The sequence below is a fragment of the Bos indicus genome, chromosome 14 (genome assembly GCF_029378745.1).
Source record: "Bos indicus isolate NIAB-ARS_2022 breed Sahiwal x Tharparkar chromosome 14, NIAB-ARS_B.indTharparkar_mat_pri_1.0, whole genome shotgun sequence".
Taxonomy (NCBI): Eukaryota; Metazoa; Chordata; class Mammalia; order Artiodactyla; family Bovidae; genus Bos; species Bos indicus.
In genome coordinates this window covers 882,245-905,777 of record NC_091773.1, presented here as the reverse complement: position 1 = coordinate 905,777, position 23,533 = coordinate 882,245, and the positions used below count along the sequence as shown (strand labels likewise).

Below are 23,533 nucleotides of genomic sequence, written 5' to 3'. Positions count from 1 at the left end.
TCATTTCCATTGTTGTACATTTCAACTCCATCATTTCTATTTGGATTCTCTTTGTAATTTCTTTTTATTGACATTCTCTATTTCATGAGACATTATTATACTTTCCTCTAGTTTTTTAGATATTATGGCTCATTGAACATACTTTTTAATTCAATTTTTTATTAAAAGATTTTTACTTTTAGTGGAGTATAGTTTATTTACAATGTTGTGTGTTAGTTTCTGCTATACAGCAAAATGAAAGTTATACATACACATACATCCCCTCTTTTAGATCTTTTCCCATGTGACTCATTACAGAGTATTGAGTAGAGTTACCTGTGCTATACAGAAAGTCCTCATTAGTTATCTATTTTATATGTGGTGGTATGTATATATCATATTTAGCCCCTCCTTCTTTAAATTATATTTAGCTAAATTTCCCCAGGAGTAGTTCCTATTGATTGGTTCTTTTTATCCCCATTTATAGGCCAGACCCTCTCCTTTCTTTAGATGTCACATAATTTTTTGTTGAAAGCTAGACATTTTAAATGATTTGTTGTTGTGGTTGTTCAGTCACTCAGTCGTGTCCAACTCTTTGAGATCCCATGGACTGCAGCATGCCAGGCTTCCCTGTCTTTCACTATCTCCTGGAGTTTGCTCAAACTCATGTCCACTGAGTTGGTGATGCCATCCAACCATCTCATCCTGTGTCGCCCCCTTCTCCTCCTGCCTTCAATCTTTCCCAGCATCAGGGTCTTTTCCAATGAGTTGGCTCTTTGCATCAGATGGCCAGAGTACTGGAGCTTCAGCTTCAGCATCAGTCCTTCCAGTGAATATTCAGGGTTGATTTCCTTTAGGACTGACTGGATTTAATGATACAAAGTGGAAATTCTGGACATTAGATTCCAAGTTTTGTTACTGTTGCTGCTGTGGTAGTTGTATTGGTATAGTGACTTTTCTCAACTAATTCTATCAAGTAAGTCTACTATTTGTCATGGGTAGCCAGCAAAGTCTCTACCTGGTTAGCTCAGTGGTCAGATAAATGACTGGACAGAAATTTCCTTAAGTGTCTGGAACCAATAATTGTTCAGTTGCTCAGTCATGTCTGACTCTTTTTGACCCTATGGACTGCAGCATACCAGGCTTCCCTGTCCTTCACAGTCTCTTAGAGTTTGCTCAAACTCATGTCCATTGAATCCGTGATACCATCCAACCCCTTTATCCTCTGTTGTCCCCTTCTCCTCCTGCCTTCAATCTTTCAAAGTATCAGGGTCTTTGCCAATTAGTTGACTGTTCACATCAGGTGGCCAAAGTACTGGTGCTTCAGCTTCAGCATCAGTCCTTCCAATGAATATTCAGGACTGATTTCCTTTAGGATGGACTGATTCAATCTCCCTGCTGTCCAAGCGATACTCTCAAGAGTCTTCTCCAGTACCACAGTTCTAAAGCATCAGTTCTTCAGAGCTCAGCCTTCTTTATGGTTCCACTCTCACATCCATACATGACTACTGGAAAAACCATAGCTTTTACTAGAGAGACCTTTGCTGGCCAAGTGATGTCTCTGCTTTTCAATACACTGTCCAGGTTTGTCATAGTTTTTCTTCCAAGGAGCAAGTATCTTTTAATTTCATAACCAATAAATCTCTATCTTTTTCTAAGTGGCTCTGGGTGCATGTAGGACATGCTTCAGAATTCAGCCAGGCAATTTACAACTCTGCTTTAGGCTTCAACTGTGCACAGAGCCTCAAGGTTAGCCAGAAGTGAGCACTTAGGGCTTTTTCTGGTCTTTCATGAGATACACTGTCCTACTTATGTTCGGGATTTTCTGTATTCTGGAAATACGTGCTGTGCTGTGCTTAGTCGCTCAGTCGTGTCCGATTCTTTGCGACCCCCATAGAATGTATAGCCCGCCAGGATCCTCTGTCTGTGGGGATTCTCCAGGCAATACCGGAGTGGGTTGCCATGCCCTCCTCCAGGGAATTTTCTCAACCCAGGAATGAAACCCAGGTCTCCTGCACTGCAGGCAGATTCTTCACAGTCTGAGCGCCCTGTGGACATTGTATTCCCCTTTCTTCCTTTCAAACTTTTTGGTTAGTCTATTACTTGCACCAGTTGTTCTCCATTGCCTCGGGGAAATTACAACACTTGCCAGAATTGCCTTCAACAGTCTTGGGGGTTAGGCTAATAGCTCTGGACAAGCTGAGTAGGCTTGGCAAGTGGGGTTTACAGGGGGCCATCAGACTGGTTAAATAATGGCAATTCTTTGCAATGAAGGTGTTCTTCCACCGCTCCAAGTCGGGAAATATTGTTGGACGAAAGCGTGCAATAAAGCGGTGGATTCCGGGTTAGGGGCATCTAGGCGTAGGCGCGCAGCACAGCTGAGCCTTGGAGAGATCAGCCGCGGGACTAGGGTAACCAGGAAGTTGGGCGTTGTCACGGCAACAGAGAGACACAACACCGACTTGCACAACCTCAGGCTTCCACAACGACTGGAGTAGCACCGCGATGCGGTGCGCGGCCCTGAAGGACAGAGCCCACCCCCCGCCCCGCCCCGCCTCCTCACACGCCTCCCGGCTATCGCGAGGTTGACTATCCTTTGCCGCCGCAGAGGCCGACGGGAGCGGTGGCCGCGCTGAAGAGGGCCAAGATGGCGGCGGCGGCGGCTACGCTTCGCGGGGCGATGGTGGGCCCGCGGGGCGCGGGGCTGCCGGGAGCGCGGGCCCGAGGTCTGCTGTGTGGCGCGCGGCCCGGGCAGCTCCCACTACGGACACCCCAGGTGAGCTCTGGCCCTGAAACTGGCCGCCGCGCGGCCCCGCATCCCGCTGAAGGTCACCGCGGGGAGGCTCCCGGCGCGGGCTTTGGCAGCGCGGGAGCGGCCTCCGCACCTGGGCCCCCGCCCCGGCCGGACCCCCGCCGCCTGCTGACCTTGGGCGCCTGGGAGCAGGGCTGGCCTCCACTCCTCCGAGCAGCACAAGGGCCTGATGCCGAGCGTGGGGGGCTGCGGGGCGGGCTCGCCGCCGGCTCGGGACCGGGGGCTTCCCCGGGGGTCGCGCCGAGGCTCGCTCCGGCCCCGGCCTCCCAGACTGGGCCCGCGTCCTGAACTGACCTCAGCCTGACCTCAGCAGCTGCTTGTGACCTTGGCCTGTCCCCGCACCCTTGCTCACTTCGGCCTGATTCCCGGCCCAGGATCCAAGATCACGCCTCACATCTCCTCCTCGGGGACAGAGCGGGTCGAGGGGTCCGCGGCGGGGAGGGCAGTGGCGCGCGAGGTGGCCGGTGTTGGGTGCATGAGAGTCAGATCCACAGGTAGGGCTGGGTGGTGTTCTGAAAGGCGCTGAGCGGGACTCTTGCAGGCAGTGTCGTTGTCGTCGAAGTCTGGCCTGTCCCGGGGCCGGAAAGTGATTCTGTCAGCGCTGGGCATGCTGGCGGCAGGGGGTGCAGGGCTGGCAGTGGCTCTGCATTCTGCTGTGAGTGCTAGTGACCTGGAGCTGCACCCTCCCAGCTATCCGTGGTCCCACCGTGGCCTCCTCTCCTCCCTGGACCACACCAGGTGTGTGGCTGGCTGGGGGAGTTTATGGGTGGACCGGGTGGGGTGGAATCCTTGGCGCCCCTAACCCTGTCTCTCTCTCCAGCATCCGGAGGGGTTTCCAGGTGTACAAGCAGGTGTGCTCCTCCTGCCACAGCATGGACTATGTGGCCTACCGCCACCTGGTGGGCGTGTGCTACACAGAGGATGAAGCCAAGGCGCTGGCTGAGGAGGTGGGCACCGGGCATGCAAAGGACCCAAGTATTGGGGCTCCTGCTGTGCTGGACAGCAGGGTTGTGATGGGTCTCTCGGTGGCAGGTGGAGGTTCAGGACGGCCCCAATGAAGATGGGGAGATGTTCATGCGCCCAGGGAAGCTGTCTGACTACTTCCCCAAACCATACCCCAACCCCGAGGCTGCACGTGCAGCCAACAACGGAGCACTGCCCCCTGACCTCAGCTACATCGTGCGAGCTAGGTAAGGGGCTGCCTGCAGGGTGGTGTGGGGAGTGAGGAAGGCCCACCTCAGGCCAGAGGCTGAGGGCACTCCAATCTGGTCCCAGGCACGGTGGTGAGGACTACGTCTTTTCCTTGCTCACCGGCTACTGTGAGCCGCCCACTGGGGTGTCGCTGCGAGAAGGCCTCTACTTCAACCCTTATTTTCCTGGCCAGGCCATTGGCATGGCCCCTCCAATCTACAATGAGGTCTTGGAGTTTGATGATGGTGAGAGGCCCCCACCCTGGGGATGGGCAAGTTGGGTCCTGCTTTCCCTGTTTTCTTGCCCCAAGAGGCCTTGCCCCTTCCTTGGTTTGGGGCACTATGTATGTGTATGGAGAAGCATGGGTCAGATTCATATGACCCATGGTCAGATTCATACCATCTGTGTACTGGGGGTAGGGTTGGGTCTCATCCCTTTTGAAGCTTTGGGCAGGGACCCCCTCGGACAGCCCTTAGACCACTTGTCCTTGACTCAGGCACCCCAGCTACCATGTCCCAGGTAGCCAAGGATGTGTGTACCTTCCTGCGCTGGGCAGCTGAACCAGAACACGACCATCGCAAACGCATGGGGCTTAAGGTGAAGGGACTGGGCCGAGGGGCACGGTGGGCCTGGGGACAGGCTGGGAGCTGAGCAGGGGTTCTTTCTGCCTCCCTCCTCTGAGCCTGCCTCGTCCCCAGATGCTGCTGATGATGGGCTTGCTTCTGCCCCTGGTCTACGCCATGAAGCGGCATAAGTGGTCAGTCCTCAAGAGCCGAAAGCTGGCCTATCGGCCACCCAAGTGACCCTACCCGGTGTCTGTTTGCTGTCCTGAGCTTCAGGGTCCTCAGGCCCGGGAGCCACACTGGGCCTGCTGAGGTCTCAGGCAGCCCTCCGGCCAAGCCCCTCTTCCTCTGGGACAAGAGGGGGAGGGGCAGGAGCTGGGGCTCCAGTTCCAGATCGTTCAGCGCCCACTGTGGAAATAAATTAAGTTTCTCAACACACCTACCTGAACTATTGTGTGATGGGAGTATAAGTTTGCAGGGGACTCTGGGCTTCTCAAGTGGTGGTAGTGGTAAAGGACCCACCAGATGAGGGTTCAATCCCTGGGTCGGGGAAATCCCCTGTAGGAGGGCATGGCAACCCACTCCAGTATTTTTGCTTGGAGAATCCCATGGACAGAGGAGCCTGGCGGGCTACAGTCTATGGGGCCACAAGAATCAGACACAACTGAAGCAACTTAGCATGCATGTGTGTGCGTGCGCGCGCGCACACACACACACACACACGATGGGACTGGGACCCTTGCCCTGAGAGCTCCTGGGGGTGCCCAGTGTAGTGTGGTCAGGATTGCCCTGCACGGACTGTTGGCTGAGAGTCCAGTCAGCACTGAATATAGGACAGGAGGCAGAGAACTGGAAAATAGCAACATTAATTAGAGTGGCGAGTACTTGGTCACAGGTGAAAAGGGGGTCCTGAGCCCTGCTGCAGTAATCAGAGTCAAGTAAAACCACTTGACTTTCAGCCTGAGGACAGCAGGGGGCCCTGGTGCATATCAACCATGGAGAGGCTGGCCTCAAGTAGGAGCTGCAGGAGTTGATCCTAGGACTGGGGCTGGCTGGGAGAGGCGGGCAGCTCTCAGCCCTGCCAAGAAACAGGCAGGCAGAGGCCAGTGGAAGGAGCTTCTGGTCTCTTGGCTGGGCAGCTGGAGGTGCTTGCTGTAAACAGAATGGTCCCCATCTCTGAGTGGATGGCCCCCCCCGGCAGTCCACAGGATGGCTGGGAGTGGCCAGGTTTACACAGCCATGGACCTGTTAGTGGGTGGAGGGCCAGGGCGGTGCTTCTTGGCACTGGCCTGTGGCCCTGGCCAGGGCTCTTTGCTTCAGAGTTTTTCTTGTCCCCAAGCAGGGAGTGTGAGGGGCAGCAGGGTGGGAGCAGCCTAGAGAGGCGGCCAGAGTGGGGAGGGTGAGCGCCAAGAGGAGGGCAGGGTGTGTGTCTGAAGGGCCAGCCCAGGGGTCAGCAGATGGGGGGCGCCCTGCCCACCCTTGGCACCTGGGGAATGGGTGCCAGGCCCCCACGCCTTGCGACCTGCATTCCAAGTGTGCTCTTCGGTAGCCTCCTGGGCTCCACTGGGAAGGCCCCACCCACCAAAGACTGCCAGGGTTCCTCTCAGAGGGCTGTCTGCCCTCCATCCTCCCAGGCTGCAGGAAGGCACAGTGAAGGGGCATGTGGCCAGCTCAGAAGTGTCTTTAATGACTCCAGCGAGCAATCAGCAGAGGTTCCCTGAGAGGTTCAGGAGGGGGTCCAGGGACCTTGGGCCTGGAAGGGAAGGGCCATCCTCTCTCCGCGTGACCTGGAAGGAGGGGAAGATGGGTCATTCTGCTTGTTCTGTCCTGTCCCCTCCCCGCCTTTGCTCCTGGTACCTTTGGGAGCTGCTGGATGGAGGCTGTGGGAAGGGGGTCCCAAGCACAGGGCCTCTGGGTGCTGCACATCTCACAGCCGGGGCGGCTTGGGGAGTTGATGAAGGTGCACGATGGGCAGGGCCAGCCGGGCTAGGGAGGTGAGCACACGGTTGCTGCTCACCTGCTTTCAATACCCACAGTGCCAAGGCCACCCAGCCCAGTCCCTGCTCACCTGAAGGGGGCTGGGCAGGCTGGAGCTGGTTGGCTGAGGGGTTGGGGGCAGCCCCAGTGACTGTGGGAACAGGCGGCCTAGTTCCCCATCCACCTTCTGGGGACGCTGAGGACTGCGTCCTGCGACAGAGGGGGTGAGACTCGGGACCATGGCGGGCTGCACTCCACCTTCCTCATCCCGCCCCAATCAAGGACTGACCTGGGGCTTCTCGGGGAGCTGAGAGCAGGTAGAGGAAAGCAGGGTCTCCATCCCGCTGGACCCCATAGAAAGCGAGGCTGTGTTCAGGGACACACAGGCACCTCCCGATGACCCAGCGCTGCACGGCCGGTGGGAAGCCAAACTCTGAGAACACCTGGGGCCAGAGTGTCAGAGTGTCACCCAGGCCGCCTCCCGCCACCCCCCACCCGGGTTCCCCAGACCACGTGCTCGCCTGCTCCTGGAGGGCCCTGATGGTGCAGTGGGGGTGAACCTGCAGTGAGACATGGGCAGAGGACGCAGCGTCTTCAACTGTGACCTGGAGCCTGGGCCAGAATGGAGGTCACAGGTAAGGATGGGGGACCTGAGAGGCCTGGGGGTCCGGGTGAGAAAGAGGTCCCAGGCCTTACCTGATGGGGCCAGGAGGAAAGTAGGCCTCCTGGAGCTGGACCCTGAGGGCCACATGACGCTGTGCCAGGATGGCTGCTGCTTGGGCTGCTCCCTTCTCATCCCCACCCTCTACGGCCCGGGTCAGGCGCCCTGCCAGCTCTTCTGCAGGGGAAGAGAGAGCCATCGCAACCCCACACTGGCTACTTCCCCCAGCCCCTCCGGCCACCTGCCTTTACCTTTCTCCATCAAGTCTCCAGGGCTCCAAGGAAGATCCACCTTGGGCTTGGGGGCCTTGGGTGTGGGCACTTCAAGGGGACTGGGCGGGGAGACAGGGCGCGTTTCTGGGCCTAGGGCTGGGGGCAAGCTGTCACTACCTAGGAGGAAAGATGTGGGGTGGGCTGGTGGTCTCTTTGAGATCTGGCCCCCCACGGAGTACACACCAAGGCCTCTGCTGTCTCACCTCAGGCTTCCAGTACCTTTGTCTCCTCCCTCCTTAGCTCAGCCCAGCCCATGCCAGGGCCTTGCCTTGGCCCAGTCTTGGGCCTTGCACACCCCAGAGGTCCCTGCTGACTCCACTCAGAGTTGCACTTGGCTCTTTTTTGGGCTCTGGAGTCCTTCTGGCCTCCTTTGCTGCCCAGTCCCACCTGCAGCCCTCCTCCACAGGGGCTGGGCCACCTCTCTTGGCCTGTACAAGCCCTCTCAGCCAGCCAAGAAGCTCCCTGGGCCTCACAGCAGAACCAGCGGAAGTCTCCAGGAGTCCTGCAGTCAAGGTGGCCTCCTTCCAGGGAACTCCGACGTCTCTCCTGGCTCTGCCATCAGCACAGAGCACTCTGGGCTGATCCCATTCCAAACAACCCCTCTCCAGCTGGTGCTTGCCCTGAGCGTGCAACCGGCTCCCTTTCTTACCTCCCACTTACGCCCTGCCCATGTGGTGCAGATGCAGTTCCTTTGCTTCAATATTCTGAGCCATCTGCCCACTCACATAAGCAGGGCTCCCGAGCACCCAGCACCAGGCCTGCCTGGACTCTCTAAGGCCTTGAAGGAGTGCTTACTACAGGTGCAGAATACACATGTGGTGAACCAACCAACCAATGTATGCATGAAAGGCAAGTGTCTTTCTCCCTCCGCAGATGCTGCTGTCTGGACCTCTCTTCCATCTCACTAGGTGCTTTTTGCTCACCAGCTCACCTGTAGCATCTGTGAACTCCTTCCCTGATGCACTGGCTGCCTGCCGGACCCTCTCCTTGTTTCTGTCTTCTAGTGACCTTGGTTGACCTTTTCTACCCCCAACTTTTCCTCTTCAGAACCCAAGCTCCTTCTACCTCCTTTCCCTCCCACATGTTTTAAGAACCTGACAACTTCTATGCTCTCCCAAACAGGCCCTCTGCAGTGTCTGTTCCTTCCAGCTTCTCAACCATTAACTTTTCCATTCAAACCTCCAGGAAATCCAGCCAAGTCCTCTCCTAAGCATCTCTGGAAACATCCTTCCTCCCTCCAGGCCTGTCTGCATCACTCACACGAATGCAAGGCTCCACCAGTTTTCAGAAACTTGAATCTGAGCCTGTCACTCTCCCACTGAGTATCTTCCACGCTTCTGATAGTCTTGTCTTCTCACCCCGGTCCTGAGGGTCTGCATACACTGCCCCTCCACACCTGTCTGGCACTGCCTTCGGTCTCTGTTCCTTTTCTCTACTGCCTTACTCCTGGGAGTGCTCCCAAACCCCAGCAGCGGGCAAGAGGGGCTCAGCTTTCCCCATTACTGCCCCCATCCAAGCCTGGGGGGTTGGGGCTACTCCTGCCCTCCTGCAGAACAAACACTGGCCCTGGCCTGGTGAATCTTCACTCCAGGGCACTGACCATTCTGTCCTTCCACGGTAGCATCTCGGACTAGGGCTGCCCACCGCTGAGCTTCCTGAGGGTTGGCGAAGTGCAGGCTGAGAGTCCCAGGCCCTCCCGGTGGAGGCTGCAGCTCATGCTGGCAGGGGCCTCGGACTGTGTAGGAGACTGACTCCAAGGGCCACTCCAAAATGACCTGAGGAGAGGGAGAGTCCAGGCTCAGTGCCTCCCCCAGCACATACTGCATGATAATCAAAGGAATACAAGGTAACGTTTGTCTACTACTTACAACGTCCTAAGCCTTTTACTAGTGTTATTTTATGAAACCCTCACAGTAATCCTACAAAGGGAAGTACCAGCATTATCCCCATTTTACAGACAAGGAAACAGAAGCAAGGAAAAGATAACGGCACGCGGCTAGCAAACGGAAAAGCCTGGCTTCAGGCTCAGTGGCCAGGCCGCGCGCCCCCGCCGGCCCCACTCACCGCCCCGGGGCCCGCGCCCAGCATTTCCAGCCGGAAGCGCCCTGGTCGCTCGGGGTCCGCACTCAGCTGCAGCCTCCGCGGCTGGGCCGCCACGTCCAGGCCGGCGCCCAGCGGCCTCACCGCGACATGCACGGCCAGGAGCACCGCGGCCGAGCCAGGGTCCGAGCCCGCGGCTGTGCCGCCCGCCGGCGGCGCCATCTCCGGTCCGGCCCCCGCACTGCCCCCCCGAGCCCGCTTCCGTGGCCTTGGGTCGTTGAACGCCTACACCGGCCGGAAACTGTAACCACGAGCCCGGGGTTCCGGGCGCTGCCCGAGCGTCGGAGCCTTCTGCCGCTCCCGCTTCGCCCACGATGGCGCTTGGCCCAAAGGTCTCCCGACAAAAGCGGGTGAGGCTGGGCTTGGACGCCTGTACTCCAGGCAGAGCGTCAGAGACGCCAGCACCGGCCACGAATGGAAGGCCCTAGAGGCTCGGGTTGGGGCTGAGCTCGGCGGTCCTTGTGAACCCAGTATCTAACTCCCAAGCCGAACGCTACTCCGGAGCCCCTTCTGGGCCGCAGCCCACCTCCCGCCGCTCACGCGGTTGCCTCTCTAGTCCACTAGGCCCTCCGGGGAACTGGGAAGCCACTGGGGCGGGGCCTCGAGGGCCGCGGCCAATGAACGCTAAGGTGGGAGGAGGGTTCGCACGGTCGGAGAAGATGATGGACAGGGGTCGTATCCAGTAGGAGCGGACATCGGGACTGAGCGGCGGATGCCACCCCCAATGACTGTGCGAGCCCCCGGTTCCGACGGCTGGAGCGGGCCATTCAGATGCGTGGGGCCGGACCTGGCAGACGCTTGTTGTTGTCCGGCTCCGGGAGGCAGAGGTCGTTCGCTCGCTTGCTCGGGCCCTCTGTGGCGGTCGGCGGACAAGTCGGTCGCGATAGTAGGGCGCCGTGCAGGGGCGAGGCTATGTCGCGGTGGCAGTCCGCAGGGGCCGGCAGGGCCGGGAGTAACGGGACGTCGCAGCGGAGCTTCTTCCCCCGGATACAGTGCGGCCCGAGTGGAGGCCGCGGCGCCTCCGCCCGTTCTTGAGAAGCCCGCGCCGCGCAAGGCCCACCCCGCCTTTTCAGCCGTATCGACGCCCATCGACCTGACCCTGCCGAGTCTGGCCCGGCCCGATTGAGCGCGGCGCAAGCAGGTAGGTGTACGCCCTGTGCCCGGCGGCTACCCGGGCTGTCCGGACTACAGTGCCCAGCGGGCTTCGCGCCGGCGCGCATGCGCGCACCCCCAGGCGCACGGCTGCCTGGGACGCGTAGTTCGTGCGCCCCGGCTGGGGTTTCCCCCGAGACCCGGCGGACGCTGGGGCGCCCTAGCGGCCTGTTTGGCCGACACTCCGGGGGCCTCAGGGCTTCTCTCCGCCTTCTCTCCTACTTTTGAAGGAAAACGGAGGAGCTCATGGGTTTCCTCTCTCCCTCACTAGAAAGCCGTCTGTAGAACAGGGAAGAGCGCCGCGTCCAGGCGACGGCAGAGCCGAGCCCCAGATGTCCTGGTTCCTTACCGGAAGCGGGTTTTCTGTCTTGCCCGGGGGAAACTGCAGGAGTCACGCCCCTTCGCGGACTCCCAGGGCTCTCCTTGGTGGGATGGGGAGTGTTGAGGGAGAGACTAACCCAGCGTCCTCGGGGTTAGCAGGATCCCCAGTGGGTCCCCCAGCCTGACCAAAGAACTTCTGTGAGGTGCAGGAGGTGTAGCTGAGCTGGGCCTGGACTTGCCGATCTTACCGTTTCTCCCGCCAGTGCTGAAGGGCTGGAAGCAGGCTGCAGGAGGGGCCCAAGTTGTTTACAGCAGCACCTCTTACTGTGAGGAGGTCTGAAAGTGGAACCCCACGGGCCAGATTCCCATGGACTGATCTCCGTCCTCAGGCAGCACTAGCCCCTGGAGCACAGAACCCTTCCCGAGGACATGAAGCTGCTGGAGAACTCCAGCTTCGAGGCCATCAACTCACAGCTTACCGTGGAGACGGGAGATGCACATATCATTGGCAGGTGAGGTTGGGGCTCTGGGGGCTGGCCTCTTAGAGGCCACTCTGCACTGGTTCTGGTTGAGCATGGGAGGTGGCATGCTCCACGGTCCTGCCTGCGTCTCTAGGATTGAGAGCTACTCGTGTAAGATGGCGGGTGACGACAAGCACATGTTCAAGCAGTTCTGCCAGGAGGGCCAGCCACATGTGCTGGAGGCTCTGTCCCCACCCCAGACCTCAGGCCTCAGCCCCAGCAGGTGAGTAGGGGCAGGGCCTGCCTATAGGGGACTGGCGAATGGGCCAGCACGGGGCTGACACTTGTCTCTGTGCAGACTGAGTAAGAGCCAAGGTGGCGAGGATGAGGGCCCCCTCAGCGACAAGTGCAGCCGCAAGACCCTCTTCTACCTGATTGCCACGCTCAATGAGTCCTTCCGGCCGGACTACGACTTCAGCACAGCCCGCAGCCATGAGTTCAGCCGGGAGCCCAGCCTCAGCTGGGTGAGGGTGGGGCTGGGGAAGGGACCTGCAGGCCCACAGCCATCCCAGGTGTCCTCCCTAACTTAGCATGCTCAGCCCGGTTCATTCCTGCTGCCGGGCTCCTTGTCAGCCCCGACTGTGACCATCCTAGGTGGTGAACGCAGTCAACTGCAGCCTGTTCTCAGCTGTCCGGGAGGACTTCAAGGCCCTGAAGCCACAACTGTGGAACGCGGTGGATGAGGAGATCTGCCTGGCTGAATGCGACATCTACAGGTGGGCTGGCGTCCCTGCATGGGGCGGGAGTCCTGGGTCTCCGTGGCACTGGGATCTCACACCATGTCTCACCCCCCACCCCGCCCCAGCTACAACCCAGACTTGGACTCAGACCCTTTTGGGGAAGATGGCAGCCTCTGGTCCTTCAACTACTTCTTCTACAACAAGCGGCTGAAACGGATTGTTTTCTTCAGCTGCCGCTCTATCAGGTTGGCTGGCACCTGTCTCCCTCCGTCCCCTACCTCCCTGTTTGGCCCACACACCTTTTCCCCACCCCATTCCTAACTTTCTCCTTCTCGGACATCCTCCCTGGAGTCAGCAGTAGGCTGGGGGCAGGCGATTTTAAGACTGGTCTCCCCTCCCCCCAGTGGATCCACCTACACTCCCTCGGAGGCAGGCAATGAGCTGGACATGGAGCTCGGGGAGGAAGATGAGGAGGAGGAGGAAGAGAGTGGAGGTGGAGGCAGCGAGGGTGGGCCTGAGGAGCCTGGAACCATGGAAGAGGACAGGTGTGAGATTGCCCCAGCAGCCTCCCTCCATGGACCTTGGGGTGGGCAGGGCAGGACAGGGCCCGCTCTGCCTGGGCTTCTGGGTGTGGGCTCCTCAAAGCTTACTGCACGCCACCCTTTGTGCAGGGTCCCGGTGATCTGTATGTGAAGAGAAGAAGCAGAGGCCCTAGCTTCACCCAGCTTCGAACAGGGCCTGGACCTGCCCACCTGAGGGCCCAGGTCCCGGCGCTGCCACAGCACCAGCCCACCCTAGGCCATGCCTGCCTAGCCCTTGGCTCTAGCCTGTGGCTGCCCACTCACCCCCACAGGCTGCTGCTGCCCACACTGTGGCTGGACTAGACAGCACAGGGCCTGGTGGGAAGAGCCACTGCCCTGCTCCCACAAACTGACACAGGCAGGGGCTGCTGGACTGCAGAGTTTATTTTTGTATTTTGTGTGGGCTCAGGCCTGGGCCTTCACACTCCAGCCTAAAGGGCCGGAGACCCAGCAAGTGGTCCCAGGGGTCATCTGCCCACTTGTACCCCGCCACCTTGCCCATTGGGCAGCGTGCACTGAGTGTCACTTTGCTGCAGCTGGTTTGTTTCCAATAAAAGTTTCTGTGACTTAGTGTGGACCTAGACTCACAAGGCGTCAGGGCGGGGCCTGCGTCGAGGGCGGGGCCTGCTGCGGCTGGTATCCTAGCAACGGTCTTAGGGGCTGTTGAGCCGCCTGGACCCGCCGGTTTTGAAATGGAGTCGGAAGTGTTGGATGCAAGCAACCCGTATACAGTAGGAGGCGACTACCTGATTGTAGACCAAGAGCCATATGAGACCGACATTTATGAAGTCCCGGACCCGGGGCTCCTCAAGGAAGAGAGGGGTGAGGTGGCCTGGGCTAACTGAGGCACAGGTTCTGTCCTCGGGGAATGCAACGCTCCCTGGGCAGTCTTCTAACTGGGCAGGGCTCCGAGGAGGGCCCTTGGCTGCCCACGACCTCCAGAGTTAGGGACCCAAGACCACACTGTGATGACTTCCACTGCCGGTTCGCAGAGTCGTCATTTTCGGAGCGGGCCCCACAGCTTTTTACCAACAACTCGCAGTGGCAGAACATGGCTCAGAGTGCCCGTGCCCGCCAGCTGTGGCTGCTCCTGCGTACAGGCCTCCAGACCTTTGTGGAAAAGGTGCGGCTCGGCCATGGCATCTGTGTCAAGGCCTCTTTCCTGACCTGGCTCTTCCCCTAGGGGTCCCCAGTAGGATCCCAGCCGGGGTCCTCTTGGCATCCCTAGGCAGGTGCCTTGCCTACCCCCAACCCCAGGCCCCCGCCAAGTTCACTGCAGTCTTGTTGATTCTGGCCCATAGGAAAAGAGAGCTGAGCTGCATGTGGCGCGCTTGACGCACGGGCTGGAACCCCTGCGGCGCCTGGAGGTGGCAGCCGGGCTGTGTTCGGTGGCACAGGACCCCGTAGGCAGACGCTTCGTGGTGCTGGATGGTGCAGGCCGCCTGCACCTGCACAGAGAGGATGGCTGGGCACAAGAGAAGCTGCTGGCTCCAGTTGCACTTACAGGGCTAGTGGCGGTGCTGGGCCCTCTGGGCACTGTGGGCCGTTTTGTGGGCTGGGGCCCAGTGGGGCTGGCCATACTAAAGTCCGACCTTAGCCTACTGTGGCTGAGTAAGCCAGGGGAGCATGGGGTGCCAGGCCACGAGCCCATCTGCTGCCTGCCGGTGCCAGATCCCGGGCTGCTACTGGTGGCGGAGGCAGGCGGAAGCCTGGTGCTCTGGAAGTTCCGTTCAGGGGGCCGCTGCCTGGTTCCCCACGGGTCACCTCTGCAGCTACCGCCAAGCATCTCGGGTGCGCTTGCGCGTCTGGCTCTGGGGCCTCGGTCTCCCCATCACGACCCATGCTGCTTCGCAGCCTATGGCTCAGCCGTGCTCACCTTTGATCTGCAAACCTGGGCTCTCACAGATGTGCGTCGGAATCTGCACAAAACGTGAGGGGGGCCCAGGGACGGGTGAGGGAGGGCGGAAACCATGAGGCGAGGCTGCGACGGAAATCCAGTCGTCAGAGGTGCAGGTGGGCGCATGCGCGTGCGCCCACACGGCAGTCCATGGGCACACGTGTACACGGCAGTTCTGAGTCCACCCGGCCTCCCTCTCACTCCTCAGCACCATCTTCGACCTGGCGTACTGTAAAGAGGTAGAGGCCATGGTGACAGCTTCCCGGGACAGCACGGTGAAAGTGTGGGAGGCTGACTGGCAGATCCGGATGGTGTTCGTGGGACACAGAGGTGCGCTGGGCCACGGTGGCTCCTGAAGCCTGGTCTCCCTCCACCCTGGGCACAGCCCTCTGCCTTCAAGAGCCCCTGGCACAGAATGTCTGCTGCTTCCTTGCCAAGCTTCTCCATCCTGGCCACGACCCTGACCGAAGGCTCCCCCTTCCTTGGTCCCTGGGACGCACGAGTGACACTCGCCCCTTCTGCAGGCCCGGTGACCGCGGTGACCGTGCTCCCGAACACAGCCCTGGTGTTGTCGGCTTCACAGGACGGGACGCTGCGCACGTGGGACCTTCAGGCAGCAGCGCAGGTGGGTGAGGTGGCACTCACCTGCTGGGGCCGCGGCGTGCCGTCGGAGAGTGTGAGCCGTCTGCTGGCCCCCGCCGGCCCGGGCTGGCCCTTGCTCTCCTTGGAGGCCCGCAGCGTGGGGCTGTGGCGTGCGCGGGAGCTCTACTCACCGTTGGCGCAGCTATCTGCGCCGGTGCTCCACCTGCAGTTGGCGCCGGCGCTGCCCAAGCCCACCGCCCCGCACGTGGCGCTGCCCGCCCGCCTCGTGTGCGCCTGCGCTGATGGCTCGGTGTACCTGGTGTCAGTCTCTGGCGGACACACCGTGAGCGCGCTTCTTCTGGAGCCCGAGGACTGCGCGGCTGCCGTGGCCTACTGCCTGCCTCGCGAGGCGCTGTGGGTGCTGACGCGCGCCGGACACCTGCTGTGTGCTAATGCAGCACGCTCCCCAATGCGGGTGCTGCGCCGCCTGTGCCCGCCGCCGCCACCCGCGCCCCAGCCCTGCTGCCTGCACCTCTACAGCCACCTCACGGACCCCACCAGCGCGTTCACCAACTGGGAGATAGTGTGCCAGTACAAGGGCGAGCTGTGCCGCAGCGACGTGGCCTGGGCCTGGAAGGACAAGAACCGGTGGGTGCCGCAGCCAGCCGGGGCTGGGCAAGACAACCGGGCCCGTGCCAACGGGCTGTGGTCGCCAATAGGTACCTGCCCGTGGTGGGGCACACTGATGGCACCTTGTCCGTACTCGAGTTGCGCTCCTTGAAGACGGTCTTCCGAACGGAGGCACACAGCCCGGGCCCCGTCACTGCCATCGCGTCCACCTGGAACAGCATCGTGTCCTCTGGTCGGTACCTCTCCCCCCTCCCCCGCCACGCCGGCAGGGGACTCCTTCCCTCCCCAGAGGCGCCACTGTGGCTCCTGCCCGCACAGGGGGAGACCTGACTGTGAAGATGTGGCGCGTCTTCCCCTACGCCGAGGAGAGCCTGAGCCCCCTGCGCACCTTCTGCTGCTGCCACCCGGCGGTAGTGCTCTGCGCCCTTGGCAAGCGCGTCACGGTGGGCTTCGAGGACCCGAACAATGCCACCTATGGCCTGGTGCAGTTTGGCCTGGGCAGCAGCCCTCGCTATGATCACCGGCCCCAGGACGACCCCACGGACCGCATCACCGGTGAGGGGGCAGGGCCAGGGGAAGCCCAGGCCTCCAGATGGCTCTGGCCCTAAAGCTGAGTTCTGGCCCCCAGGCCTGTGCTGCTGTCCCACGCTCAAGCTGTATGCCTCTTCCAGCCTGGACTGCACCATCCGGATCTGGACAGCGGAGAACAAGCTGCTGCGGTGGGCTGGGGAGGGGTGGGGGCGGGGAGCAGCTGCCTGGGTTTCCCGCCTTCACCCTACCAGGGAGCCGGGCAGCTGGAGGGGGTGCAGGGGTGGCTGGGGCCTTGCCTCTGTTCCTGCCTTGGTGTTCTACTCAGAGAAGCAGACCTGGACTCCCACCCTGAACCCCCCTCCAGGCTCCTACATCTGAACGGTGCCCCTCAGGCCCTAACCTTCTGCAGCAACAATGGGGACCTGGTCCTGGCACTAGGCTCCCGCCTCTGCCTGGTGGACCACAGACTCTACCTGCCCACATCTTACCTGCTTAAGGTGTGCAGTGAGCACAGGTGGGCGGGGCGGGGCTGCTGTGGGCAGACGAGCTGCTGAGGCCAGGGCTCCAGGCTCCTTTCCCTGTTCAGAACCTGTGCCAAGAGGTCCCTGATGGGGTGGATGATCCTCCACTGCCGCTGACCAGCCCAGAGTTACTGACTGCAGCCCAGCTACAGAGGCTCGCCAACCTGCGTGGGGTGGCCAGCCTCAGGTCTGCTGAGAGGCCTGGCTGAACTGTCCCAGAGGCCCCCACCCGGCTCCCCTGGGTCAGGGCCTGGCCACATGCCCCCACAGGAGACTCCAGAGCTCCCAGGCCCCTCAGACACTCACCGCAAGCCCATGCCAGTCCTGACCGTTCATGGTTCCCCACCAGGGGCCTAGGCACCCACCCTGGGGCCCCAGCCCAGCCTCTGCCCTACCCCGCTGGCAATGCCATCCGTGTCCCATGTGCCCCTCCCTGTCTGCAGCACAGCCTTGTGTTTCATCCATCGCCAGACAACAGCTCCTCAGCAGCCAGTGTTGGAGGAGGTGGGGTGGCTCCCAGTGTCCCCCCAGCCCCCAAGCTCAGGGCCCTCCCCTTCAGTTCCTGGGGCAGGCCTGGGATCCCTGCACTTGTCTGGGTGGCACACGACAAGGCTCAAGGAAGAGTGAGCTGACCCCTGACCCCCACCCCAGGACTTGGAAGTCCTGGTTGTCCGGAACCAAGACCTTCAGCAACTGAGACTGGGGCTGGAGAGCCCGGCAGCCCGGCCCCAGCTGACTTGGCAGCAGCGCCAGCAGGCCTTTGATAACTACCTACATCTGATCTACGGCCCAGGCATGCTGGTGAGCATAGGGCCTCCCCAGACCTCCCTGTGCCCTGGGCCTCTGACCTGCCTGTGTGTCCCGCACCCCCCCCAGGGTCTGGATTCTGAAGCAGAGCCCCAGCAGCAGTGGGGCACGGTGGCCCTCACAGTGGAAAAAGAGACCTGGGACCCAAGTGCCCAGCCCAGAGATGGCCCTGCTCTCAGGGGCACCGAAGCCCCACCACTGCAGGACGTGGGGACCCTGGGCAGGCGCTTTGCCCGCCCACCCCGAGTCCCCTTGCCTCTCCCACCCACCTACCGGAGGGTGCACAGCAGAGCATCCCAGGTGAGGCCTCCCACTCCTCCCACCCCTGCCTTCACCTCATAATTCCCACCCCCCACCCTCTGACTCCTTCCGCCGCAGCTACTGGCCCGCTCCTCCCTGAGCTGCGAGCTGGGCCTCAGTCTGGACCTGCAGCTGCAGTGGGATCGGCTCAGCAAAAACCCTCTGGCCTGGGATCCACCGTCCCCCGACCTGGGGCAGAGCAGGGTGAGGGTCTGGTGGGAGGAGGCTGCCACTGGGGGCAGAGCTGCAGGGACACTGGAGCCCCAGGCCTCTGTCCTGTCCCCTCCTAGACCTCCCTGCTGCTGCAGAGGCGGCCCCAGGAGCTTCTCTCCAACCTCAGCGGCTTCTTCCCTGCCACCATCCATCCTTACAAGGTGAGAGCCCCAGGCTGAGCTAGAGGTGCCTTCCTCCGCAGGGCGCCCTTCTTGGAGACCCCATCTTCCCCTGGCTGTGCACCTTTGTGCCAACTCCACCCTGAGGGCCAGGCCCACCCACACTCCCCACCCCCAGCCCAGTTTCACAGCTGCTGCTCGCACTCTGGGAACCAGCTGCCAGAGGGCCAGAGCCTCTGCTGCCTGCCCTGCCTGCAGCCGCTCCCAGCAAGTGTCAGGGGCGGGGCCTCTGGACTGTGCGTGGGAAACCATTGTCCTGCCCCAAGGGGAGCGGAATCACTGGGAGCCACCTTCCCACTTTGCACCCCTCTGCCCCCCAATGCCCAGACAGACCTAGCCCCTCCCCGACGCTCACGTCTGGCATTCCCCACTGAACCTTCCAGCTACTACTCTATCTACCCAAGCCTCCAGTACACTCCCGGGGGCTCCTACTGCCCCCCTCCCTTTTTTCCTTCTTGGCTGCTGTGCATAGCTTGTGGAATCTTAGTTCCCTGTCCAGGGATTGAACCCTGGTCCTGGGCAGTGAGAGGGAAGTCCCTCCTATGGCCCCGGGCTGAGCTGGTGCAGAGCATGTGGGTGTCAGGGCTCCCAAAGGCTAGCCTCACCTGGACTTCCCTTCTCGGCCACCACAGTGGACCGCACTCTGCCTGTCCTTCTGCCTGACTCTGGGAGGTTCTCTCTTCCTGACTGGGGTCGTGAACAGGGCTGTGAGCCTGGCTTAGCTCCCGGACGTGGAGCCGGTGCCCACCAGGGTGGTCTCTGGGGTTGGCAAGTTCAGGCCCTCAGCCCAGCCCGCTGTGCCCTGCCCGCAGTACTGGCGGCGGCCCATCCGCTTCCCGGGCTGCGTGCCCAACTCGGTGGTGCTGCAGCAGATGTGGCTGCCCGAGGAGGTCAGCGGCCTCGGAGCCCTCGGCGGGCTCTCGGGCAGCCTCGAGAGCAAGGTGAGGCAAGCTGCAGGGCGGGGTCTGCGGGAGGGTGAGCCCCCTCCCCCGTCCCCGGCCCGTGGCCAGGGCCTGGCTCTCGCCTCTGCAGCAGCGCAGGGGCCAGGAGGACCTGTGGCTGGTGCGGGGCATCAGGCGGCGCCATACCAAGCAGCAGCAGAAGCTGATCCAGTGGCTGAGGGATGAGGAGGATGAGGACGAGGAGGAGCCGGACCTGGACTGGGGCTTGGAGCCCCCGAGTCCCCCGCACAGGCTGCCCTCCGACCCGCTGCTGGTGCCCGTGAGGCTGCGGGCGCAGGTAGGCATTGGGGGCTGGGCCGGTGGCAGCGCAGGGGCGGCTTAGGGAGGCAGGGTCTACAGCTGCCGCTGCTGCTGCCCTAGAGCGCCAAGGACCCTATCCTGAGCCTCAAGGGCACCCACGAGGACACCGCCAAGACCGAGACCTACCTTCACCACCCCCAGTTCCACTACGCGCAGTTGCTCTGGGAGCAGTGCTACGGGCGTCTGCCAAAGTTCCTGCAGTTCTTCGTTGAGCAGAACTGGTTCAAAAAGCTCTTCCCCATCTTCACCCTGCAGGTTCGGGGGGGTCTCGGAAGCACGGACTCGGGGGTGGGAGCAGGGGGGCTGGAGCGCCCAGGGTGACAGCAGGGGGCGGGGCTCGGCAGGCCTACCCCGAGATGGGCACGGTGGAGGGCCTGGCCTCGGCGTTCATGGACCTGCTGGAGGAGGCCTCCTGGGCTGACCGCGTGCATGTGCTGCGCGCGCTGCTGCGGCTGCTGCCGGACCTCAGCAGAGATTTCTGTAGCCGGCTGCAGGGCACCCTCCTGCACTTGCTCAACCTGGAGCAGCCCCCCAGCCTGCAGGTGAGTGCCTCGCCCCCAGCTGGCCCCACCCTGCCCCAGGCGCAGGGCACTGATTTCGCTCTCCACCTGCGCTCAGGACCGGGTCCAGAAGCAGTTTGTGATGCTGGCACTGCAGCTGCTCCTGGCGTGCTCCCTGGAGTCTCGAGAGGTGGTGGTGGAGCTGATGTCCTACTTCCTCTACTCACCAGCCCCCTTCCGGTGAGTCCTTCTCCCACTGGCCCTCCCCGCTGTGGGAGGCCGCCCACAAACCTCCCACACCTGCTCCAGGCCGGAGCTCAGGAGGCTGCTGGACGGACTCGGCCTTCAGGACCCACAGGGCTTCCTGTTCAAGGAAATGATGACCTGGGTCCAGGGCCCAGACCCCGAGTCCAAGGCCACACTGCGCAGGCGCTGCTGCCAGAAGCTGGAGGAAATGATCCAGCAGCTGCAGGTCTGGGCAGCCGGGGTGGGGACAGGGCTGGGCAGCCTGCCCATGGAGCCTCTTGTCTTCTCCCCAGGCTTTCCCCAAGTCTAGGGGTGGGGCAGGGAGGGAACCAGGTGAGGCCAGCGGGCTCCTCTCCCTACTCCCGCTCTGTGCCTCCTCCATCCTCCCCTACCCTGTCCCCATCGCCCAGGATCTTCCTGAACTTCCCCAGGAGGAGGGGAAGGTGGGGTCTCTGCCTTGGACCCTGGTGCACCCTCCCCTAGCCGCCTCTCCTGCAGATGGAGACCACGCAGCTGTCTGTAGCCAAGATGTCAGAGGTGCTGCCCAAGGTCTCAGAGACCTCAGGACTTCACCCCCCTTCTAAAGAGGCCCTGTCGCAGATCTCGATGCTCTCTGGGGCAGCTGGTCACGTCTCTGTGACATCCTCCAATGTCTCCCAGACACCCTCTCTGGTGGTCTCACCGGGGGTGTCAGATTTGACCACCCTGGAGCCCCAGGCCCAGCAGACGCTGCCACAGCTGCACTTTACGCGGACCCGACGTGCACTGTCGGAGACCCTGATGCACTTCTGCCTCCAGCCTGAGGTCGTCTTGCGGTCCTCCGCGCCCGCCATACTGCCCCATGAGATGCCGCCGCGTGAGATGCTGCCCCTGGCGCAGATGGTCTGGTCACAGTCCAAAATGCTGGACCTGGGGCCCATTGATGCACTCAACTTCTTTTGCGAGCAGCAGCGCATTCGGCACCAGGGGCCCCTGCCCGAGGAGCCCTACAGCCCACCCCCAGGCCCTCCCCTGCCCCCGCAGTTCTGTGGCATGGTGCTGCCACACTCCCCGGATCCCCGGTGAGCAGGCCATGGGCTCCAGGGTGAGGCTGGGGCAGAGCCTGTGTGGGGCGGCTTAGGCGCTGGCTCAGTCAAGCCCACCTCCCCACCCAACAGGCACGACCGCATCCTCCGGCTTCAGGAGGCCAGGGTCCAGAGGTCTCCCATGAGACTGAGGGGTGAGTGGGGTCAGGGATGGAAATCGGACCCCAGCCCAGCCCAGTTCCCGCCAAGCATCCACCCCACACCGCGGTCTCACCATCCTGCTGGCCCACCAGGCCGAATGCTGTCCCGGCTCTGTGTGGACCGCTCCCTGGACAGCACCATCCGCATACTGAAGCTGCCACTGCCTCGGGTGGAACTGCAGCCTTTCCCCCCAGACTGGCCCAGGTCTGCCCGTCCGCTGCCCCCACGGCTCCTGCACCCTGCCCTGCAGCGCTACTTTCTGCCAGATGACACCAACCCTGACAACTACCACTGACCCAGCGAGTGGCCTTGGCCTGGCCCTGGCTCCCCCTTCCCTCCAGCATGAAGACACAGCTCTCCAGCCAGCTGTTTGCCCCAGCTAAGGCTCAGGGCTGGAATAAAGTCCAGAGGCCACAACCCACACACTGAATGCCACCTTCACCTTTGGGGGCCACTGAGCTGGGCAGAGGGTCTGGTGTGTGGTGAACCTGCTGGTGGCCAGTTGCACGTGTGAGGAATGTGTAGGGGCCTGGTGGGGTCTGGGGTGGGACAGCATCTGGGCTGGGGTCAGCACATGTTGAGCAGTATTCCTGGTGGGGGTGTGTTTGTCTGCCCAGAGAAGGAACCCATAGCACGGGCATGTCCCTGCTCAGGCACTCAGCCAACCTTTCCTTGTTAGTTACTGGGGTCAGGATGGGTGGGAGATACCAACAGGTGGGCCAGGGAGAGGGGAAGGTCTGGGTGGTGGCAGGTGTGTGTGGGGGAACCTGTTCGATGCAGATGAAACCAGGAGTGGTCGGAGCTTTGCTACGTCTAGGCTGGAAAGGAGAAGACTGATGAAGGGGCCCCGCATGCTTTACCCACAAAGCAGTAAAGGGGCAGTGTGTCCTCTGGATCTTTCCCCTTAGTCACCAGGAGACGGACCTTGTCTGGAAGGTACAGGGTCTCAGAGGGCCTCGGCTTTCTTCTGCACTGCCGTGACCTCACAGAGCCCTGCCCCAGCCCCCACTAGGCCCACGTGTGCACTGGCTGTCAGCACAGCTTGTGTGAAGGGCCAGTGCTCGCTCTTCACGTCCTGCTGCTGGGAGGCCTGAGCGACGACTTCTTTCCTGCGCCATCAGCCTCTGACTTTTGACGTTCCTTTTCAATGGTTTCGTGTTAAAATTGGTTGCTCACACCTTCCCCACAAACCCCTACCTTGTTGTGGGGCTTCCGGTGGGCAGCTCTTGATGGTTTTCAGTACATGATGTTCCTTGGGGGCTCAGACGGCAAAGAATCTGCCTGCAATGCAGGAGAGCCCGGGTCAGTCCCTGGGTTGGGGAGATCCTCTGGAGAAGGGAATGGCTATCCACTCCAGTACACTTGCCTGGAGAATTCCATGGACAGAGGAGCCTAGCAGGCTACAATCCATGGGATCGAAAAGAGTCAGACACAACTGAGTGACTAACACTTTCACTTTGGGGCTTCCTTAGTGGCTCAGATGGGAAAGAATCTGCCCACATTGTGGGAGACCTGGGTTTGATCCCTGGGTTGGGAAGATCCCCTGAAGAAGGGAGTGGCAACTCACTCCAGTATTCTTGCCTAGAGAATTCCATAGGCAGAAGAGCCTGGCAGGCTAGTCCATTGGGTTGCAAAGAGTCATACACAACTGAAAAACTAACACACAGACACACGTGATGTTTTTATAAAGAGGAACTGCGCCCCCTAAAACAAGGATTGGGAAGCCCATGGTAGTCTGCTTCTACTGGTGTCTCTATGGTTCAAATTATAGAGGCAATAAATGCTTTAGAAAATACAAACATGGGAATTCTGGTGGTCCGCTGGCTAGG

At 61.2% G+C, this 23,533-nt stretch overlaps 4 protein-coding genes across 11 annotated transcripts; 3 read left to right on the top strand and 1 right to left on the bottom strand.

Annotated features, from left to right (window-relative positions):
- The first annotated feature begins 2,579 nt into the window (after positions 1–2,579).
- Positions 2,580–4,983, top strand: CYC1 (cytochrome c1). The gene is made up of 7 exons (XM_019973386.2): positions 2,580–2,755; positions 3,333–3,529; positions 3,612–3,738; positions 3,824–3,981; positions 4,067–4,227; positions 4,479–4,579; positions 4,681–4,983. The coding sequence occupies exons 1-7, from the start codon at positions 2,627–2,629 to the stop codon at positions 4,783–4,785; spliced, it is 978 nt and encodes a 325-aa protein (XP_019828945.2). The 5' UTR covers positions 2,580–2,626; the 3' UTR covers positions 4,786–4,983.
- A 1,225-nt stretch (positions 4,984–6,208) lies between these two features.
- SHARPIN (SHANK associated RH domain interactor) lies at positions 6,209–10,307 on the bottom strand. The gene is made up of 9 exons (XM_019973641.2): positions 9,520–10,307; positions 9,056–9,230; positions 7,435–7,572; positions 7,219–7,360; positions 7,044–7,134; positions 6,812–6,965; positions 6,614–6,732; positions 6,403–6,531; positions 6,209–6,332 (listed from the first exon to the last, which is right to left on the bottom strand). The coding sequence occupies exons 1-9, from the start codon at positions 9,715–9,717 to the stop codon at positions 6,249–6,251; spliced, it is 1,230 nt and encodes a 409-aa protein (XP_019829200.2). The 5' UTR covers positions 9,718–10,307; the 3' UTR covers positions 6,209–6,248.
- A 31-nt stretch (positions 10,308–10,338) lies between these two features.
- On the top strand, positions 10,339–13,381 carry MAF1 (MAF1 homolog, negative regulator of RNA polymerase III). Of its 3 annotated transcripts, none has more exons than XM_019973662.2 (8): positions 10,339–10,696; positions 11,418–11,540; positions 11,644–11,772; positions 11,848–12,013; positions 12,144–12,265; positions 12,355–12,474; positions 12,634–12,774; positions 12,901–13,381. In XM_019973662.2, the coding sequence occupies exons 2-8, from the start codon at positions 11,458–11,460 to the stop codon at positions 12,920–12,922; spliced, it is 783 nt and encodes a 260-aa protein (XP_019829221.1). In that variant the 5' UTR covers positions 10,339–10,696; positions 11,418–11,457; the 3' UTR covers positions 12,923–13,381. The 3 variants fall into 3 exon arrangements, with proteins under 3 accessions (XP_019829221.1, XP_019829222.1, XP_019829224.1); XM_019973663.2 differs by having other exon boundaries at positions 11,292–11,540; XM_019973665.2 differs by lacking the exon at positions 12,634–12,774.
- A 116-nt stretch (positions 13,382–13,497) lies between these two features.
- WDR97 (WD repeat domain 97) lies at positions 13,498–22,125 on the top strand. 6 transcript variants are annotated; one of them, XM_070803023.1, is made up of 24 exons: positions 13,498–13,632; positions 13,803–13,933; positions 14,112–14,740; positions 14,916–15,037; positions 15,232–15,937; positions 16,009–16,151; positions 16,238–16,474; positions 16,548–16,638; positions 16,815–16,947; positions 17,019–17,158; positions 17,415–17,475; positions 17,623–17,772; positions 17,848–18,078; positions 18,157–18,282; positions 18,369–18,452; positions 19,283–19,411; positions 19,503–19,709; positions 19,793–19,987; positions 20,077–20,274; positions 20,351–20,472; positions 20,542–20,704; positions 20,977–21,539; positions 21,636–21,697; positions 21,797–22,125. In XM_070803023.1, exons 1-24 carry the CDS (start codon positions 13,503–13,505, stop codon positions 21,997–21,999), a joined length of 4,956 nt encoding a protein of 1,651 aa, XP_070659124.1. In that variant the 5' UTR covers positions 13,498–13,502; the 3' UTR covers positions 22,000–22,125. The 6 variants fall into 6 exon arrangements, with proteins under 6 accessions (XP_070659124.1, XP_019829255.2, XP_070659125.1 ...); XM_019973696.2 differs by having other exon boundaries at positions 17,037–17,158; positions 17,623–18,078; XM_070803024.1 differs by having other exon boundaries at positions 17,623–18,078; positions 21,277–21,539.
- The last annotated feature ends 1,408 nt before the right edge of the window (positions 22,126–23,533 follow it).